Consider the following 22,255-nt stretch of genomic DNA (forward strand, 5'->3'; position numbering starts at 1 on the left):
GTGTTCTAACACTGTCCTATATTATTTGGCTCCACTTTGTATACAATATTATGTGTAGTTAATTTTAGCTTTAAGTTATTTAGGCAGAGAGTGAGCTGAATAACTCTCATATTTTAACAAATTTTTTATGCACCCTTTTATTTAAAAATGCACTCTGGAGAGGTACATCCCGAAGCTGATGATAAATAGATAATCTTAAAAACTACAAATGAAAGATGCAAATGTGTTTTTGCATTTATTTATACATTAAACTCCCTACTTCGCCCTCTTGGATTTGATCTTTCTCAGGTAGAATTCCAACTCCTTTCCTTCAAGTACGTAGCCGTCGGCGCGACCGCACTGGCCTGGCCGGCTCGCTACACACGCTGTAACAAATAAGAACTTGTTAAATTCGTATGAAAAGTAATAATATACATAAAGCAATATGCAAATACATATCAGAGTAACTATGACGAAAAGATCATATATGTCTGCAAGATGGTTTCCAAAACGGCACCCATCTGTGATGCAGCCTCAAACTTCTCGATATCATCATTTATATAAAACTATGCAGTAATAAATTGCAAAGGTGGGCCTTAACTTAATGATACTTTCTTCTATTACCAGCAGAGAGACATAAAATAGGCTTTATATACTGTTATGTCTTTCAAATATGGTTTATAACGAAAAATTTAACATAAGCTGGTCTAACCTAATATTAAATACAGAATACTTCAATTAGTATTATGCATGCCTTGAATCAAAGCTAAAAATTAAGTTAATCAGTTACAGATCGCAGCCAAATCTTCGCTAAAATAGCTAACGTTGATAACATCTGCAGGTATTGTTAACACTAAGCAAAGTTTAGCCATGGTAGATGACACTGCAGCAGGACCGATTGCTGTAACAGTAACTGTTAACAACTAGACAGCTCAGTGTATAATTGTATAACTTGTTCATTGGGGTCAATGAACTTAGATTGTAAACTTTGCTGACCCAGAAGTAAGAAATTCTATTTATACTACTATGTAATTCCTAGTTTATTATCTGTACTAGTATTTGTATTATTTAATATGTACCTAATAAACGTCCAGTGTGGAATTGTTCTTCAAGGGCAGCCTCAACCTTTGAGAGGCGCTGTCTTGACAGGTATTTCTTTGCTGTCTTCTTGCTCCGTTTCTTGTTAATAATGGCCTCTTCCGCTTCAGTCTAAAAACAAATTTACGATTGAACATTAAAACAAATAAGGAAATCTTAAGAGCACAATACAGCAGTATCAGTCCATGCACAGTAATCATTTATTTATAAATCATATGACACGCAACTTTCATCAGTAAAGTTTTAAAAAGTAATATCAAAAACTAATAGCTGGTCTGTTTTTTTCTTAAGCACACATGATGCATAAAGCCACTCGACAGATTATTTAAAGTTTAAGTTTTTATAACCCAAAATATGATTGTTTAGTTCCAGCTTTCATCAACAGTTGACTAGAACCTTAGAAATAGGTTGTTGCAAATATTTAACAGTCAATATGATTTTTATATCATCATTATCATCATAGATATAAGCCTATGTAATTAAATATATCAAAAATAATAACATAATTTGGTTTCTAATATTGTCTTTTATACTGAGGTAAAGGACATTGTGTTAAACTATCATTTATATGGATGAAAAATAATCCTTCATAGTGCTATTGACAATTGCAACCACTAGGAATGACTGTATGATTGAAATTGAATGACAAAATACATATATAAATATAAGGATTTTGACAATACAAATAATCTACAACTCTTTTCCCAAAATCTTTGTTGTATAATAACATCAGGTAGCTAGATTAATAACTAACGGTTTGACTCTAATCTCAAAGGTGTTTACTCACCAACTTGGCACCCTTCTTTCTACCGAGCGGCAGGAGGTAGTGTGATTCATACCACTGCCTGAATGGTGTGGCATCCACCACAACAATTGCGTTCTTAACAAGTGTCTTAGTACGCACCAACTCATTGTTGGATGCATTATATACAACGTCAATGATACGCGCTTTGCGGGTTGAGCCTGAAACAAAAGCACAATATAAAATAAGAAATCCTCAGTGCCAGGGCAATGGTGCCAATTCAGTTGTACATCTCTTAAGTAACTCAAATTGACATGTCTATATCATGTGTATTCCCATGGGAAATTGTGTGAATAGGATTAGGATTAGTAATTTGTTCATAACAAAATTGTCACAAATGTGGTACTTGTTGCATAAAAGCTGTAAATCCCATTATTATCAACTACCATGTGATAATCACTCCTGTAAAGATAGAACGGAGGCTTGTGCCCTAAAAGGGAGTCTGTAATAATCCATAAGTCTAAGCATTAACTTTATTTTTGGCATAGTTAGTTGAAAGTAGGGAGAGTAACATAGCCCATTTTTTTCTCAGGAAAACAAACAGTTCCCAAAGGATAACAAACATGTTAACACGATGGAATGTAGGAATAAAATAGATAAGATACATTTTCTCAAAAATTGAATAATGGTGAGTACATTAGCACCCTAATCCCAGTTTAAACAAATTTGACATTTAAAAATACTGCTATCCATTTCCACAAAGAAAACAATAAAAAGGTAGCATTTATAATTGGTACTTTAGATGCAAAATTATATTTATAAACATAAATTAGAACTAGGAAAAATTTTGCTACTTAGTTTTGTTTTGAGAGTTGTAGAGATTTGAGTTCACCAATGAATACACAGAAATAGTAGCAAGTGTGGAAACTCTATACTTACATTCGGAGCCCCACGAGAAGTTTCCAGTGTCAAGACGTAGAGCACGGTACTTGATGTTACCTCCACGAGCACGCACCAAGTGGATACGCTGTGAGCCAAGCTGAAAAATATATATCACAATAATTAATAAAATCAATCCGAGGATTAAAAATAACTGTTTAAACTTGTGTTTTAGGGTTATGGTGAGGACCTAGGAATCTTATGTCCATGCCAAAAACATAGGTGAGGTTAGGATATAAATCATTTACCTTGGTGTTGGCAGCCGGGCGACCTAACTCATACTTCCTCTTCTTGCGGATAGGCGCGCGTTTACCGCCAGTAGCCCTCCTTTTATGCCAGTGATCACGGCTGATACCTGCACAATATTTGCCAAACTTGTAAGTTTCTCAAAAACACTTCCACTCCATACTATTTACCAAATAAAAGTTCAGAAATATAAACTAATCTTACACTCGCTGACTAATTACAATTTCATAAACATATTGAAATCGAAAACCGCAAGAAATATAGAATGATTTTAATGGATTTAATTCACGTGAACGGCAAAGTACTCACCCATCTTGGCTGGGTCAGAAAGAAAAGATTTGTTTGACAACTGACAGAACAAATTAATCAAGTCTACTATTAGTCTATGGTTGATTTTAAGTGCTGCCTGAAGAAAAAAATGAAAATACGTATTTTGCGCAAAGGAAATTGGCCTCCGTAATAAACCAAGACATAATGAAAACGCGGTGCTATGCCCGTAACACCAGTAATACATCATGTATTAGAGTATTCATAAAAATGAAAACAAATTTTTGTCCTGAGATCAATACTTTTGTAGAATTAACTATGCAGTTAAAGTTAGGAGGCTTATTAGGGTCATAATTAAATAATATAAACTATAAATATTTCATATTGTTACGAAGATATTATATTTTCTATTACTATATTGAAAACATATGGAAAATTCTTGTGTGGAAATAACCTTTTTTTAATATTCTAAACATTATTATTTTTACATTATTATTACAGTATAAAGTGTATATTGTACTGTATAAATTGTATATTGTACTGTATAAAGTGTTAAGAATTCAAAAATTATTGAGTGTGATTTTAAACGACCACCAGTTAGTTTTCCTACTGGTTAAAAGAATTAACGAAAAAAATTCCATAAAATCCTCAGAAATAATCTATGTCCCTGCTTGATAGTGGATACCAATTAGTACAAACAAAATATAATTAAAAAAATAAATTAAATTATAGTGATTGTTTCACCACATTTGCCACGTTGAGTATACAATCCTTGGATATATTATGCAGAGTTTCTAAGAACAATAAATAATTTTGCAAGACTCAGATTACAAGATATAGGTCAAAGAACACAGTATAACAGTTACTTATCTGTGGTATAATGACAGTGAGACTTCCTTAATTTTTTTAATTTATTAGTAATCTGTAAAACAATTTTTTTTAATCGAGAAGACGCGGAATTCATACGAGACGCCGCTGTTTAAGTTTTTAGTCAATCTATTTACTTAGTTTCTCATTTAGCGAATTAATTATTGCTTATTTGTTTCAATGAATAATAGTAAAACAGTTGCGAGTATTTAAGTTACATTGTGTCCATAAAGTTTCTTCTTACACGGCTGCTAATTGATAACACAATTTCTAAATCAGATACAGTTATGTCTTCTGATTTTTATATACGGTACTATGTAGGCCACAAAGGGAAATTTGGACATGAATTTCTGGAATTTGAATTCCGACCTGATGGTAAACTGCGTTACGCTAATAATTCAAACTACAAAAATGATACTATGATTCGTAAAGAAGCGTATGCTCACCCATGCGTAATGGACGAGCTGAAAAGAATAATCGTAGATTCTGAAATTATGCACGAAGACGATCATTTATGGCCCCAACCAGATCGTGTTGGGAGACAAGTAAGTTATTCAAACAGTACGCAGATATTTTTAATTGATTGTATTCCAACATAACCTCAATACTCAAATAATGGTTAATACTATTTTTGCAATATTTATTAATTAATGATTTTATGTTCCATGTAAGCTGTTTAATCATGATGTACTGCTTACTAAATAGTTATACAAATACTAATAATAAAAGCATATCTTTTAGAAAATTTTCTTATAGCTCTGAAGTTGTATGTAACTACATAGAACTTCAGAAATATAAGAAAATATCATCATTTTAATTATTGAATACATTATGCTAAGCTATTTAGTATAAAGGTAATGGGTTTAATGTAACCGCCATACTCAGCAACAGGTTAGCCTCCTGCCATCTTAGACTGCAAATGCACTTAACACAAGGTATGATTGCAGTCTAAGGGCTAACTTAAATAAAAAAGATAGTGATAATAATTATGAATATATACCTACATGTATATAGAATCTAAGGGCTGCTATAATTCTTGATTCTAATAGATAATGCTTCATTGCATTATATTTTATTTTTATTGACATTATTTATTACTTGGTGGCACTGCCTAACAAGTTCCTGTCAGTTGTTGGACTGAAGTGGCACGAGACATGTCATTTTGTGAGGATATTCACTGTCTTGTGCCACTTGAGTCCAACAACTTGCTTGACATTGTCTGTCGACCAAGTAAGAAATATGTAGATTGGAGATTGCATCACACTAAGACGTCAAGCCCTGCATAACAATGTACTGTTATGGTAAAGAGGTTATCTGTTATGATTAGAGTTATCCATGTCTAAAGGTAACATACATTTTTTTTTTCTAGGAACTTGAAATAGTAATTGGCGAGGAGCACATTTCATTCACTACATCAAAGACTGGCTCATTGGTGGATGTCAATCAATCTCGTGATCCGGAAGGGCTACGCTGCTTTTACTATTTGGTACAAGACCTCAAATGCCTAGTATTTTCTCTCATTGGTCTTCATTTTAAGATAAAGCCAATATAAATTAAGTCTACCATTATAATAAAATACACTAATTTTCCAATATTCCATTGTTGTTTATTTTCATGGGTTCCGTAAACTGAGAACTATAAAGTAGTAATTTTATTTTTACTTATTAGATGAACAGTCTCTGTGGTACAAACGTTAAATTTATTTTAATTTGTTTTCTCTACTTTGACTCATGTTTTTAACAAGTAATGAAAAGAATGTTTTTAAAATAAGAAAAGTTAAAAAAACAGGGAGCATGTAGTAGTTATCTATAGTTCCTAACTTGTAGAACAGAGCAGAGAATAATATAATCACCACAGGTTCTGTGTATCGAATTTCCTACCAACCAGGGCCATACCTGATCTTGGATGACAGGTGGTCAGGTGACAGGTAATATAGATACCCCTGGAAACAAATAAATATGTATATGCAAACGTCGGAAAGGAAAACTTTTTTGCAAAAATATTTTGGGTGAATAATCAATACTACATGTATAGATTATTCTCACAATCGTAAACTAGCTGGGTTATACATTCACTGAAACGTGTTAGAAATAAGATTAAGTCTGCCAAAGAATGCAATTCTTTAAATTTTTGTGTTTATCTGTTGGTTTGTTGCACAGATAAGTTTTTGAGATAACAAAATAAAACCCCATCATTTTGTGGGCTCTTCTTAGACCTAAGCGCGTTTGGTCTCAGCTTTATTTTTAAGTTAACGAATGTAACTATCCCCATCACTTCACAATAATGGTTACATTTATATTATGTGAACGCTTTATAAGTGCCTGTTATGGGTCTACCTGAATAAATAAATTGGATACTTTTCATACCGAAAAACAATACAGTTCGTTCGGGATAGGCGATTAAAGTGTTTATCTTTGGTTTGTTGCACAGATAAGTTTTTGAGATAACAAAATAAAACCCCATCATTTTGTGGGCTCTTCTTAGACCTAAGCGCGTTTGGTCTCAGCTTTATTTTTAAGTTAACGAATGTAACTATCCCCATCACCTCACAATAATGGTTACATTTATATTATGTGAACGCTTTATAAGTGCCTGTTATGGGTCTACCTGAATAAATAAATTGGATACTTTTCATACCGAAAAACAATACAGTTCGTTCGGGATAGGCGATTAAAGTTTTTGTAAATTTTTCTATACAAATAAACCAATCCTAACAGATTTAAATAATTTTTCCTTCAGTGAAAAGGTCGTATTATGAGATTAATTTTGACCAAATTCCATGAAAATCTGGTGAATATTATCGTAATTACGAGTCAGAACTCCTCAGCGGGCAGCAGCAAACGCGTCACTTAAGACATAAAGCTACTTGATTGATGATACATCACTTATGTTCAAAATTAAGAGACGTGAATTAGCTTTTGACGATGTAAACAACTCTCTCGCTAAAGTAGTACAATGGTTTGAAGCGAATAATTTGGTTTTTAATGGAAATAAAACTAAGTGCATAAAATTCACATTACCAAATCTTAAACATGTAAAAACCACTATACTAAATAATGAGGAATTGAATCCGGTGGATACAACAGTATTTCTAGGAGTAACGTTAGATGCTAAACTTCAATGAGGCCCTCATGTAAATAATTTATCGAACAGGCTACGTTCTGCTGCCTATGCAGTAAAGAAGATACGCCACCTGACAGACATAGAAACTGCTAGGCTAGTCTATTTTAGTTACTTTCTCAGCATTATGTCATATGGAATTTTACCAAGGGGTAATGCTGCTGATATTGGCACTATTTTCGTGCTGCAGAAGAAGGCTGTTCGTGCGATCTATAAAATGGGTCCAAGAGAGTCATTGAGAGATAAATTTAAAGATGTTAAAAAATGCCATTAGGTATATCTCAAATTGGAGCCAATGTACCTAGTTTCAAGGATGTAACTTGAAAAACGACAGACTTTCATACAAATTTAAACCCCTATTTAACCCCCTTGTGGAAAATGCCAAGAAAAATGTAGAAACCTACTACGTAGTACTTTCCTTACTCCTATATTTATGTATTTATTTACTTAGGAAAACCAACAGCTAATACATTTATTCATGTCCAAGTTTCTACGTTGTGAGCTAAGTGAATGATCAGCTTAGTACAGGTTTTCACAACGTTTACAAATAATTTCAACATTAATTACATTTTAAATATAACTGCATTACAAAATAAATATCTAAAAATACTACTACTTAATAAGGTTATAATGTTAAAAAATAAAATATAATTAAAATAAAATGACATTAAAATAAAAATTTTAATATCAAAAAACCAGAAATGATTGAAAAACATGAACCTGAATCATGAAATGAATACGAAGGTATATAAAAAGGAATACGAAGTATATGATCTATACGTAGTCATTGACGTAGAAGAACCAACTATACGTAGTAAGAGTAACTATACGTAATAACTGACGTAGAAGACGAAGACCAGGGTGGATTGAAAAAAAACTGATAACAACCCATTCTCAAACCTACGGAATATGCCAAAATAAAAAATTATAAGAATTGGTCAAGCTGTTTTGTTGGATTGTGTCCCTGGACACTATGCAGCGTACGAGAATATTGTCAATAAGATTAATTATTTTATTTCGCTGAAAATAGAATCCTATCTTATTCATGTTACATAGTGGTGTTATACACCACTATTTAACTCATACACAGCTGTTATAGCCTAGTGGTTAAAACTTCGGTTGCATTTTCGGGATGCCGAGTTTGAATCCCAGCACGCATCTCTAACTTTTCTAAGCTATGCGTATTTAAACCAATTCAAATATCACTTGCTTCAACTTTCAACTTGCATGGTGAGGAAACCTTCATTATGTTCTCAAAGATGTGTGGATTCCACCAATCCGCACTGGGCTAGAGAGGTGGTTCACTGCCTAGACTGTTGATACTTGATATTTTATGAAGTAGCAACTAATCACTGCGAATCTTGTTACGATAGTAACATATTCAATCAATGACCCAAGCACTTATTTTAATCATAGGTTTTAATAAGTTTAAGTCTGGGTACTGGCATGTTGGCCAGGCCACTGAAGCCACATATTATGCTTGCAGGCATATAATACGTGGTAACGCATCGGTGCCTGACAGTGCTTATCTAGTTGCGATAGTATCATATTAAATCAATGCTCAGAATACATAGAATCAGGCCTAAAATAGCAACGTAATGCATTTACTAAAATAATGCACTATATTGTATTCTCTTTACTTAATATTGATACGCTGCCAGAAAGAACCACTATAAGCGGCAACTGACTCGTTGGGCAATAAATCATACCAATCAGTTATCTCGCTCGCACTAATGTTGTTCTTTTCATAAAATAGGTTGTCACAAGTTTCGATGTTGCTAGTCTCGGAAAAGCCAGATACCACGGGTTCTTACAAACAATTATTACGCTAGTAGTTAAGAAATTAATTGTTAAATAATATGTAGTGCAGACTTTTGCTTATTAGAAAATAAAGGTTTGGAACGCCTTATTCATTTAATTTTGTTTTCATCTGGCTACTTACTGCAATTGATTAATAAATATAGTCTTATGGCATAATAATAATTAATTTTGTGCTGATTGTAACTATCGATATAACCTTTGTTTCAGCTGGCATAAAATCAAAATGTATGGTGCCTAATAATACGATCAAAACCCGCGGGATCTTTTTTCCACACCGGGTTGGATTTAACTTAATCGACTGTCACCTGCTATCAAGGAATTCGTTGCTATTTTAGTCCTTCTTCTTCTTTAGGTGCCTCTCCAACTAGAGAAGGTTGGCCGTCAGTTTTCGATAGTTTTCCTTTTCTCTCGCGAGGCTAAACAGCTGGGCGGCACTCGCGATTTTAGTCCTGAGTCTATGTATATTAATTTTTCTTAACGTGAAACAAAGAAGAAGTAATCTTTAAACTAAAGTGTATAGGCATACTATTTATTTTAACTTAATGCTTATTTTACCTTCTGAAAAATAATTTGAATAATTTTCTCTTGATAAGTTCATGCAAATTTTTAATCTATGGGATAAAACTTTTGTTTTGTTTATGGAGGGTAGAGGAAGGAGAGTCATCTTATATGGGAGAAAAGTTGAAAAAGTGTCCAGTTTTTGCGCTAAATAACAGTTCAAAAATCCTCCACAATGGCGCTGGTGGATGCACAGGGTATGGTATGAATGTAGCATCGTAGATGAATTGAAGTATGCCGAGTTAAAAAATTTAATGTCATTATCGACTAAAGTAGTTAATTATTGAGAATTTCAACAACTTACGTTGTACAAAATATTGTGGTAAATATAACCTTACTTCCTTGTTTATTTTTTAAGCCTACTCTAACAATATTTATATTTGGCGCTTCTTTTAAGAGTTACCCTGATGCAAATGTGGCGCCATCCTAATTTAATACATTTTGACGACACTTTTTCATATACACAGATGACTCTCCTTACCTCTACCCTCCATAGTTTTGTTGTTGTTTGCTTAAAGTTCCTGTTTACGCAATATATTTTTAAGGATAAATATTCAAACTCAAATTTAAATATATTTTATTTCATTTAAACTCATCAAAACTGTTTCTGCTTTACCCTTTAGGTTTTAAAATTATATTTTAATGGAGTTCTTTTACAGTTTCTTTTAATTCAATACATTTTTGATGTTTATATAAAAAATGCACATTATAATGTAGAATATTTTTCTTTTCTAATTAGATCTATTTGTTATATTAAACTATGATAAAATTTGTATGCAATTTAAGAAACAATATATGATAAATTTGTTGTTTGTGAGATTTAATAAAAGGAACGTTTTTGAGTGTATTTATTTATGTTTATAGTATAGGTTTGCGCGTTGCGCGCGCATCGCATCTGCCCGAACCGCGACCGAGTATGGCGGATAGGCAGTGAAGGATGTTTGTAGTCTTTTCTAAATCGAAAAGTATCGGCGGTACCCAATGGCTTAAACCGAGTTTTTTGTAAAAAATGTACATTGTAAATAGTCCTGTGTACATATAGTGATTATATTTGTGGCAGTTTTGTTTAGAAATTGTGTGAATAGTGTAATATTTTCAGTGTTTATTCGATCCGTATAGGACGCCGACAAAGCTATTCTTTCATTATTTAAACCGTCGGTAAACTTATTTTAAAACTATCGTACGCACCATTAACTTTATTTCGATCTTCCTTTGTGTTTCCAATCTGAAAAAAGGGCCGTTATCCGTTGCAGTTCCGTGCAATATTTTGATTCGGCGGCTGTCATCGATAAAACTAGTAGCTGTCATTACAAAGACAAAAAGACTTTAAATGGCTTCAGTACTCAATTCAGCTGACGGTATTTAGTATTTCGATCATGGTAGACGGTCGAATCGCCATCTGACTATATCGGTTGGTACATTTGATCCTGTGTTTATATTGAAGAACGCAGGGTATTGAGTGTTTACGGTTGCGACGGATTGAATTGTAGCGAAACTGAATGCTCGAACCTCACGGTAGCCCAATGAAGTGGCTGGGCCAGGGAGGCGAGGAAGAGGCGGGCGAACCAGGCAGGTCGCAGGCTCGCGCTCAAGACGACGCCTCAGTGCACTATGTGTTCCCGCGCGACTCCCAGGAAGAAATGCCCTCGCTAGCACCCAAACAGCGCTGGGCGGTCGGCGAGGACTCTATCGCGGAGGTTTGTTTACTTGTGCACTCAGCTGTTGACATTTATTGAATAAGAATAATTATATCTAGTGTAACAAGTTATGGACGTTCTTCTTATGACCCAACTATAAATTCATTATGATCAATGTCCTTCACTTGATAATAACACTCCTAATAAAGAAAATATTTTGGATACTAAGATGACCTTGTATTTTTGTTTGATTTGTATTTGTCATTTCCAGGCAACAAATGTCAAAAAACTATTTATGGCTTTGTCTACTCTTACAGAATCCTGTTTTTGTATTTTAATTCAATTTATTAGAAGTATAATAAAAAATGAAAATCTTGGAATATAGTTCTCACAGATGGCAATAAAGTTATTGACACATTGTTTATTTACTATTATAATGCACTAAAGATTAAAATATCATTTTCCTGTAGTAAATAAATACCAACAATAATTTCATAATTTTATAGAAAGTAATAAAAAGTATTATTATTTTTGCAGAATCAAGACAAATGGAAGAATCATTCTCAAATGCCTATGAATAACATTCAGCATCAAGCTCAAGTTCAGATTAAAAACTCTCAGTCAAATCCTCATCAATACATGAATCAAGCAATAGCCTCATCTGTTGGCACGCTAGCTATAAACCCATCAATTATCGGTAGCCATCCTGCTCATTTGACTACAAACATGGTTCACACACAATTGGCACCTATGCAGAACCACACTCTGGGAAATAACTTAACTATACAGAACAGTGCAATGATGCTGCCACCCCTCCAAGGGATGCAGAATGCACCTCAGTTGGGACAGCAAGGCATTTATGATATGCATCAACATCCTGGGAATCCAATGCAGCCTATGAATGGAATAGGCAAGAATGCTGAACACCTAATGTATTTGAGCCAGGCTGGAATGCTGGCACCAGGAACAAACCAATATTTACAGCAAGGACAGAATCAACTGGGCCTTACACAAGTAGCTACTATTAGAAATCAGGTAAGATTTTTTATTTCATAACTTATTTTGTTTTTCAGGGAATAGAGAGAAACATATGAGACCATTAACTTTTTATTGTATTGAACAACTTGCTTAAAAACATAAAAGTTTTATATTGTTGTACATAGATGGACTTGTGTTTTGAAAATAAGGAATTAAATGAAAAGAATAAAAGTTAGAAGTTTTCATAGAGTAAGTAATGCTGTCATTATTATTCCATCTATTGGTATTTTTGTTATAGTATTTTTACCATGTTTCGTAAATTCTATTTAATCTAAGAAATTTTGTTTATATAAATATAGACATCATGAAAGAATAAGCATAATCATAACATGAACAAAAATGGTTGTAACTATAATACTTATTATCTATGATTTATTAATATATATAATAGCTGTATTATTTACAAAAAGTAATATGGTGCACTTATGTAAAATAAGCCTGTGTCCATTGAACTGAAGGAGTGTTTGTACTTTTATATTTAAAAAGGGTCATTATCATAATAGGTCAAGAGTAATGATGAACAGTAATAAAAAAAATGGGGTGCATAGGCATAGTCTGTACAAACACTATACACAGCTCATTGGTACAAATACATATACCAAACCAGTAGCCTTATAGATTTATCACCCAAGAACAGATGTGGTGGCTAACATGATGAATTTTTGAAACTACACTTCCAAAAAAGGTTATAAAAGTGGTAAGTGCCACTGTAGAAATATACTCTTTAAGAAAAACAACAACTTACATTCAATTGTTTGAGAATTCAAGTAAGAATTCAAGGTAATTGTTGATGGCTAGTATAATAATAATTTAACAAATATTCATTGTAAACATCTCCTGTGGATGCTTCAGTTTCAGAGCAAAACATGCGTAGAGGGTACATTGCCCAAGATCTGTTTGATCTGTGATCTGTGTGGAGTATAAAGATTGAAGAAATTATAAATTATACCATACAGAGTCTCCTGCTTTTTGAGGAGTATAGCAAATTAACCTTCATCTTACAGATAAGAAAGGCACTATGGAAATGGAAAGGCATATGTTTACCAGTGGATGCTATTAGGATTTTGATGATAATGATGATAGTGAATATAAGCTTTGATCCCTAGACTGCAAATAGTCGAAAGGTGTCGAGCATAGTATCAGAACCAAATAATAGGCAATAGCATAGTCTAGTTCCTATCAATAACAATGAATAGTAATTGTTAAGATGAATAAAAATGATATTTTAATTGTCTTTTATGGAGAAGAAAAGTTAACCACTTACAAACAAAGAAAAATTCTTCCATTTTCATTAATTACTAGGAGTAAGGCTTTGTATATGTAGAAACAATGCATGAATTTTGTATCATTAAGTTAGAGGTTTGCTGTCTGCCGGAAAGTCATGTCCTCCATCTCCAATCATAGTTATCAGATGTGCTTAAGCGATTGTCGGTATCCACAAAAATAGCAATAGTATGCAGGGATTTTAATGTTGATATTTTACTTAGTAATGCAACTACAACTAGGTTGCTAAACTTATTTAAATGTTTTAATTTAAATTATGTTTTTAGTGAACCTACTAGAATCACAGCAACCTCAGCATCATGTTTAGATAATATTTTTCTCAACTGTGATATCTTAGGTAAATCGATAATAACCAACTTAAGATCAGATCATTGTGTCCAACAAATTACTGTTTTGAATAATATAAACAAAGATGAACATATTGTCAAGTGTAGGCCGATAACTAAGAGCAAATTGACACGATTCAAAGGTGAAATATCATCCAAAATTCCTGCACTTGTCTTTAAGAACGGTCATCCTGGCATTAATGGTACGCTCTTTAATATTATAGAAAATGAATTTAACAAAATATTCAATTTCAAACATATAGATTTCAATAAAAAAATAAAATTTAGCAATTGGGCAACTATTGGCATTACAAAAGTAGAGATAATTTGTATGAGCTCTATAGTGAAAAACAATATAACCATACTCCAGCTTTCCTACAACACGTAAAAATGTACTCTAGAATGTTTAAGAACGTTTGCTTTTATGCTAAGTTGCTATACTTTAAGGATCAAATAATAAAATCGGATAACAAAGTACAAACAACTTGGAAAATTGTTAATAATGAAACTGGGAAAGCTAAATCTCGCGACGTAAACTTTGAATTAATTATTAATGATAATAAAGTTACCGCTGACAGTGAGGTTGCAAGTACCTTTGAAAACTTTTTTCAGAGTGTTCCTATTTTGTTGACTGATTCACTTAATTCTTCACCTACTGCAGCTCAGAGTTTATCTAGGAACAACGTTAATGAGTGCAACGTTTTATTTAATTTTAAACATATATCTGCATATGATATAATAAAGAATTTTAAGTTGTTGAAACAGAAAAAAACCGGTGATTTATGGGGTATGTCTGTATTGGTAATATCTAACATTATAGACGTTATTGCCCCTTACTTAGCCATACTTTTTAATGAATGTGTTGATAGAGGTACTTTACCAAATTTAATGAAACATAGTAAACTTATACCTCTATTTAAATCTGGCAATAAAAACGACATTAACAATTACAGACCCATTTCAATCTTACCAGCTCTTAGTAAGGTCTTTGAAAAAATTATATTAAATCAACTTTTGAATCATTTAAATCTAAATAACTTACTACATCCGGAGCAGTACGGTTTTACTAAAGGTCGTAGCACTACGGATGCAGGCGCTAAACATTTAAAACATGTGTACGATGCCTGGGAACGTTCGCAGAATGCCATTGGTGTTTTTAGTGATCTATCCAAAGCAATTGATTGTGTTGATCATAAAACCTTGCTTCTTAAACTAGCCCATTATGGTATCAAAACCGTTGCACTTAATTTGGTTGCCTCTTATCTCAGTGACAGAACCCAAAGGGTTTGCATAAAAGACATTAAGTCGCAGGGGTCGGCTACGTCAATGGGTGTCCCACAGGGTTCAATCTTGGGTCCCTTTCTATTTTTGGTGTATATAAATGATCTACCACACCATGTCAGTGAAACCTGTGACATTGTACTGTTTGCAGATGATACATCTCTAATTTTTAAAACTGATAGAGGTAGAGACATAGATGTAAGCCGTGCTATGTCGCATGTGTCGCACTGGTTTACTGTCAATAATTTACTTTTAAATGCAAAAAACTAAGTGTGTGGAATTTATTTTACCAAATGTAAAGAAAGTTAATAAAAATATAATAATAAATGGAGAATCACTAAAAATGGAAGATAACACAGTTTTTCTGGGCATGACCTTGGATTGTAAGCTTCAGTGGGCCTACGCCGTCAGGAAAATTAGACAGATTACTGACGTAGAAACAGCAGGACTTGTTTACTTCGCGTACTTTCATAGTGTGATGTCTTACGGGATCTTATTATGGGGCAAAGCTGCTGATATTGAAACTATGTTCATATTGCAGAAAAGAGCTGTACGGTCAATATATAAACTTAAATCACGTGAATCCCTCCGTGAAAAATTTAAAGAAATAGGTATACTTACGGTAGCCTCACAATATATTTATAACAATATAGTATTTGTAAGACAACATATTAGTCTTTATAAACAAAAAGTGTATACAAACAGTCGACTTACAAGAAATGGTCATAAATTAACGACATCTGCATATCGTCTGCGAAAGGTGCAGAAGTCATTTGTGGGATTGAGTATACGCTTTTATAATATGATTCCTAAGGTAATTTTGGATCTACCAATGCATAAGTTTAAAGAATGTGTTAAAACACATTTATTACAGCGAGGTTATTATACAATTGATAAGTTTCTTAATGACAAGGTTGCTTGGAAGCATCCGGCTCTGCTTTCATCTCTCACAAGATAGAAAAATGAATGTTAAAATGTAAAATGTAAATTTTTGATGTTGGAAAAGAGCAACTGCTGAATTTCTTGCTGGCTTCTTCTCAGTAGAATCTGCCTTCCGAACCGGTGGTAGAGTCACTACACACGGACAGACTTGACGTTTCAAAAGTGCTTGTATTAGGCCTACTTGAAATAAATGAATTTTTATTTTTGAGATGTTTACGAAATGTAGTTACATTACTAATAAAACTATTTAACTTTTCCAGTGCAAAGAGAATAACTAAAAACGTTTCTGATTTGACAGAGTTATGGTGTTAAATTGACAAAACTTTCATCCCCTTCCTAGCTGAACATCACAATAAAAAGTATGCAATATCCTACCTCATAGTATGAAGTTCATACCATAAAATGAACTGAAATAATGACAAGTTTCATTCAAATGCATTTCGTTTCGGCGTGAAATACGACCGAGATTCAGACAGACTGACAGTAATACAAAAAAAAACAGTTTTAGCCTTGTTGTCCACCATAAAGTGCTCAGTTTCAGTTTTTAAAAATATATCTGATGTCCAGAATTGGACCTGTTATAGTTTTATTATAATTAATAGATTTGTTAATTGCCAAGGGCAGTAACTTTACACTGAACTGTTATTACTGTCTTCATTATAAACTGTTCTGTTTATAATGAAGAAAGTGACAACAGTTGAATTTCTTTCAGGCAGACAAAATTAACCGGATATGTACCACAAGTAGTTATGCAGAATGAAAAATTACAGGATTGATTCATAATAATTCATAAGGATAAATGCAAAAAGATATTATGCTATAATTAATGCTGTAAACAACTTCACTGGGTCCAACATTAGAAAATTTCCAATGTTCCACATAAGTGGTACAGTATTAAAACTTAACAAAACAATCTGATGATACTTTAGTATAAGGATAAAATAGGATTTAGCGGATGCGTGTGTGGAGATAGCGCTTTTGTTAGTTAGGCCGCCTTTTCGAGGTGACCGAGCTCCATACCCGGTATGGTATCACTGGTTGTAACGGTGAAGGAAAACATCTTGAGGAAACCTGCATGCCTAAGAGCTCTCCATAACGTTCTCAAAGGGGTTTGAAGTCTACCAATTTGCACTTGGCCAACTTAGCCCTTCTCATTCTGAGAGGAGACCCATGCCTTGTATGACGATGATGATGATTTGTGTGTGCAGAGATACATGTGCTTTGGGCGAAAGCATGTCATGGGAGTCTTGGGACCGGGCGTCGGTAGTTTAGCTTTAGGGGTAAAACCTATTATAACCCCGAGGTTTTACCTTGGAAGGATCATGTAGCAAGAAATAATTACGTTAACATGATCTGAAGCGGTGATAGCCTAGCGGGTAAGGCTTCGGCTTTCCTTTCGTGAAGCGGAGTGCAAGCCCCGGCATGCTCTTTTGACTTTGAGAAGTAAAGTGCTTTTTTAATTTAAGAAATTTAAATATCACTTGCTTTAAACGGTGAAGGAAAACATCGTAAGGAAACCTGAATGTCTGAGAGTTCTCGAAGGCGCGGCGTGTGAAGTCTACCCATCCGCACTTGGCCAGCGTAGGGCCTAAACCCTTCCTCATTCTGAGGGCAGACCCCGTGACCTGTAGTGGGCCGGTAATGGTTTGACATTGATGATCTGGCATATCACTACCTTATTTTAAGCAAGCAAAATGATACAGGACAGATGCCCGATTAAATAATTAGATATTAGTGGAATGTTCAGCGTCAAACAAACTCATGTGAGTTTCAGGATGCGAAGAATACTAATTTTCGTAGTTTGTATGGTAAACTAAAAACTAGTCTAGTTTGTTCTCCAAGGTTCCGCCTGCGCCGGACGCGTCTGTTGTATAGGCACAAACAGTGGCGTGCACTTCATACATGCACGAAAGCACTGCATACCCTAAAAAATGATATATAACTCGTATAGGTGGAGAATTTTTGCCGTTTTATGCAATTTACTGCAGTATGCATACCCTGGTAAGAAACCAAGTGCACGCCACTGGGCACAAAATATTAAAATTATGGAAGATGCCAAATGCCAAACAACACCTACTGATCTTATTGGCATGATGGCTTCATAAATAGCCAGAGCTTTTTTGTAGTCCTAACTATTTCGGAAAATTTGAATTCTCCGTTAATTGTGAATAATATAGACTGTTTGCCGGAGCGCACTACACGGCAACATATTAGTTGAGAAAAGATTAATATGGCAGTTGCATAACTATAGTTGTCTTTGTCACCGATGTAAATAATGCTAAAAATACTAAGTTATTGATAGAATTCAGAACAATGGTGTTTTTTTCTCCGTCGATATCACAACAGAGACAAACAAACGGATTTCGCACCAACACGGCTAGCAATAGACAGGACACAAAGTTTTATCCCTCGTTTATGTCTATTGACAAGGGATAAAATTTACTTGTCCACATGCCAAAGCACCAGGAAAAAGGAGAAGTTATATATTATTTCAACCCGTGCCCTAATGTTCGAAGAGTGGTTAAACATATGGGTGTAGATAAACATTTAGTCCTTTCCCCCATGGAGAAGACGTCCTATGCCCAAGCTAGTCTTGCAGTACATAATCTATCTTCTAGTACACCATATGCTTCTTTCGTCCAGTGGTTAGCATGTTTAACTTCAGAATACTAGGTCTTCGTTTTGAATCTTAAGCGTCTAAATCCATGTTTGGTGGGCCGTCCATCGGTTTGATCGCTCTGGCTTATCTTTGAAATGATTAAACATATTTTTCCAATTATAACTTTTTTTTTAGATCTTCTAGCTATAATTGCAAGTTGAGATCTTATATTGATCAAGAAGTAGTCATAGTCGGTGGCCAGTACTGATTATATAAAATTATTGTATGGAATATATGAGGGCTCCAGTTCCACCACCTCTTTAGATGCATCAACGCCTCGCAGATAGATACCATTGTTTACTGCTTGGACTTTCTGCCGACCATTGTGTCCAATGATATTCGGTTGAGATATGACCTCGTCGAAAGCCAAGCATTGGGTGTCGCTGCGACGCCCACGCCACAACGAATTAAGTGTGTGGTGTACTCCGGCGCATCACATTCCAAGAAATCACCTATACAAGTGGGTATATGTGCGCGCCGTGACGCCTCGCAAGCCAGATTTCTTGAGGTTTAATCGCTCGCACCTTTCACAGTACCACGGTAGAGTATTCCAGTAGGCCTGGGATGCGCACCACGAGATAGTTATCTCTTCCCGTTTCTCGTATTTTTCCTATAGGGTTTGACGATTTAATGGGTAGACATAACGCTCTCGTAGCGCCTGGACTTCCGGATGGTAACGCGAGTCACTCGCTAGCACTGTGCCCGCTGTGTATGACACCGTACGTGACCCTTAATGGCACGCACTGTTATGACTGCTGTTAACAAAAAAGAAATTGAACATTTTATTTTTATTCGATGCTATCAGTGCAGTCCTCAAAAATGTTGCAAGACTATGTATTCAGTATCGTAAAGGTATAAGTGTGGAGTTCTGCCTTCTTTCTCCGACCATATTCGTCAGATCTACATGAAATTTAGCTAAACAGACTGCATAAATGAACGGATATTACAATCTACACAAACAAAAATAATTATTTAAATCGGTTTACATTTGTTCGCTAATCGGTTGAGTGTCAAAGTTGTTACTCAAATCGTTCAATTTTAATTGAATTCATTCAATAGTTTCAGCGTGGTGCGCGGCCAAGATACAGATATATATTACGACAATACACACATCGCCATCTAGCCCCAAAGTAAGCGTAGCTTGTTTTATGGGTACTAAGACAGCTGATGAATATTTATGAATATAATACACATAAATACTTATAATATACAGATAAACACCCATGTACTGAAAAACATGCAAGTTCATCACACAAACATTTTTCAGTTGTAGGAATCGAACCCACCGCCTTGGACGCAGAAAGCGGGTCGCTGCCCACTGCGCCAACCGGCTGTCAAATAGAAACATTTCTTATCAATTCCGGGATGGTCAAAACGGTGATAATTCTATATTGAAAAACACACTAAATTACACCACACAGATTCTCGTGCTTTTCACGGAGTATAGCAAATTAAGTTTAATTTTCATAATATGGAAGATCTTTAGATTACCTAGTATTGTAATATGTAACCTGTGTATTAGTAATACGGTTAGTTTGAAAATTGCTCAGTACGTTTTCACGTAACATCACATTACGCTGTTTGGATAAAGTCTTCAGCTAAGTTAGGGGGAAAATTACGAAACGTTTTCATAATATGGAAGATCTTTAGATTACTTAGTATTGTAATACTGTAACCTGTGTATTAGTAATACGGTTAGTTTGAAAAATGCTCAGTACGTTTACACGTAACATCACATTAAGCTGTTTGGATAAAGTCTTCAGCGAAGTTAGGGGGAAAATTACAAAACGTTAACTAGTTAAAATTTTATGGTCATGTGAGGTTTTTCAGCATGGGCGACATTTTTTTCATCGGAAGATGGACGAAATTTGTATCTGCTCCCACAACTTCATCAACCCGCCGAAAATTGGCGCACGGGTGGAAATAATATCCAAATAATATACGTGTAATGATAAACGGGGGTAAACTTCTCCTTTTCCCTGTTACCTTGACACGTTGACACATGCACAGAATTAAGAATATACAGAAACCGTGTATACTACTAATTTAGAAGCACCAGAAACCACTCTACTTGCAGTTGACAGTAATTATTTTACCTCTAATGTTGTAAGCGTTTACCATTAAATGGGAAAATGGGACAATACAGTGACCTAGCAACATTCCGCAGGTGTAAAGTGAGACGTACGCGAGGCGTTTTCACTGTTTTTGGACACAATGCACTTTATACAATAATGGCTGAATGAACCCTCATTGTCCATTGAATTAGGAAAATTCTTAATTCAATGGACACGTATTACAGTAATTTTATAAAGTGGGTAAACAATGAATCTAGAATTTGATTTATACCAGATAATTTTTAAATTGATTAGAACTTTTAAAAAATCAGCTGATAATTCTTATTTATTTATATTTGATTCGCAGCCAATGTTCATGACATTTTGCCCGTAGGTATTTTGATATAAAAGCGAGTGCATTTTCGTTACACTTCAGCACAGCATCTTCGCCGGCGAAGACGAGGGCCCCGATTTCTGACGTCATCCGTCTTGGACTTCGACCCTTACTACGGTCACGAGGGTGTTCGGACGAATCAAAAATTAGTCCAAAAGTCCACCAACACTCAGATTAACGTCGAACGAACCGAGTCGAGGAATAAGCCCTCGCAGGAGGCACCATCGGGTCGACGTCTCCCACTTTCCCCCCGATGTTGTCGAGCCCTGGGGCTCTACTCATGGCGAGCTTTCGCGTTTGCCCCTCTCCCCCGGTGACGCCTTAGCAACCCTCAGGTGATTATCGGCAAGTATCCATCCGCAAATCGAAAATCGTTACACTTCAGTACTGTGTGGACTCGAACGATGCGAAGATACCCCACGGTGAATTCGTCGTTATCACACGTTATTTCTGTACCTTGTCAGGGAATAAATTTTTTTCTTCCTCTGTTTGCTTTGTTACAGTCTTCTCAATAGTCTATGTATCATCAGCATATTTAATGAGCTTGAAGATTATGACGTTACAGCCCGTCGGCGGAGATCGGTCTGGAGGCCAAAATTGCGCTGGATAGACGAGATGCACAAGCCATCATCATGCGAAATTGGCAGACATGGGCGCTAGGTAGAGATAGATAGAGAAATCATCTGGAGCGGACCCGGGCCCACAAAGGGCTGCCACACGGTGCCAATGATGATGATGAAGACGATATTTAATGAGCTCAGGCCTATCGGATATAAGAAAAGACTTAAGTACGTCTACCACGCTGCTCCAATGTGGGTTGGTAGTGTCAATTCATCTCGCTATGTTTCGATTTTTATCATAAAATTCCATCTGGTTATGTCTATTAATTAAAAGAAAAGTATAATTGCGTATAATTTAATTAAGATGTAAATATCACTTACGAAAACTGGACACTTAAATGTCCGATAGATTATATACATAAGAGCTGATAATATATAATCAA

The 22,255-nt window shown here is 34.8% G+C and overlaps 3 protein-coding genes across 5 annotated transcripts in view; 2 read left to right on the top strand and 1 right to left on the bottom strand.

The window, feature by feature from the left end:
* Positions 1 to 222: 222 nt before the first annotated feature.
* LOC120623351 (40S ribosomal protein S8) lies at positions 223 to 3,448 on the bottom strand. Its single transcript, XM_039889326.1, has 6 exons — positions 3,314 to 3,448; positions 3,007 to 3,113; positions 2,759 to 2,858; positions 1,865 to 2,040; positions 1,059 to 1,188; positions 223 to 365 (listed from the first exon to the last, which is right to left on the bottom strand). The coding sequence occupies exons 1-6, from the start codon at positions 3,315 to 3,317 to the stop codon at positions 256 to 258; spliced, it is 627 nt and encodes a 208-aa protein (XP_039745260.1). The 5' UTR covers positions 3,318 to 3,448; the 3' UTR covers positions 223 to 255.
* A 741-nt stretch (positions 3,449 to 4,189) lies between these two features.
* On the top strand, positions 4,190 to 5,735 carry LOC120637815 (protein mago nashi homolog). The gene is made up of 2 exons (XM_039909838.1): positions 4,190 to 4,683; positions 5,508 to 5,735. The coding sequence occupies exons 1-2, from the start codon at positions 4,426 to 4,428 to the stop codon at positions 5,688 to 5,690; spliced, it is 441 nt and encodes a 146-aa protein (XP_039765772.1). The 5' UTR covers positions 4,190 to 4,425; the 3' UTR covers positions 5,691 to 5,735.
* Positions 5,736 to 10,512: 4,777 nt separating this feature from the next.
* The window catches only part of LOC120623404 (maternal protein pumilio), a 106,672-nt gene continuing 94,929 nt past the window's right edge, over positions 10,513 to 22,255 (top strand). For 2 of the 3 annotated variants that reach the window (XM_039889419.1, XM_039889420.1), the window contains exons 1-2: positions 10,513 to 11,334; positions 11,812 to 12,309. In XM_039889419.1, the coding sequence (XP_039745353.1) occupies positions 11,137 to 11,334; positions 11,812 to 12,309 (696 nt within the window). In that variant the 5' untranslated portion in view covers positions 10,513 to 11,136. The remainder of the gene's footprint in view (positions 11,335 to 11,811; positions 12,310 to 22,255) is intronic. The other variant, XM_039889418.1, reaches the window with a different exon arrangement.

The sequence above is a fragment of the Pararge aegeria genome, chromosome 4, assembly GCF_905163445.1.
Source record: "Pararge aegeria chromosome 4, ilParAegt1.1, whole genome shotgun sequence".
Taxonomy (NCBI): Eukaryota; Metazoa; Arthropoda; class Insecta; order Lepidoptera; family Nymphalidae; genus Pararge; species Pararge aegeria.

What these genes read in the sequence shown, in the direction of transcription:
- LOC120623351 (XM_039889326.1), bottom strand. An exon ending in GCCCGGCTGCCAACACCAAG is followed by an intron (nt 2,859 to 3,006) that starts GTAAATGATTTA and finishes TATATTTTTCAG; the next exon opens with CTTGGCTCACAGCGTATCCA. An exon ending in CCACACTGGACGTTTATTAG is followed by an intron (nt 366 to 1,058) that starts GTACATATTAAA and finishes TATTTGTTACAG; the next exon opens with CGTGTGTAGCGAGCCGGCCA.
- LOC120637815 (XM_039909838.1), top strand. Translation starts at nt 4,426, where the DNA reads ATGTCTTCTGATTTTTATATACGGTACTATGTAGGCCACAAAGGGAAA. An exon ending in CAGATCGTGTTGGGAGACAA is followed by an intron (nt 4,684 to 5,507) that starts GTAAGTTATTCA and finishes TTTTTTTTCTAG; the next exon opens with GAACTTGAAATAGTAATTGG.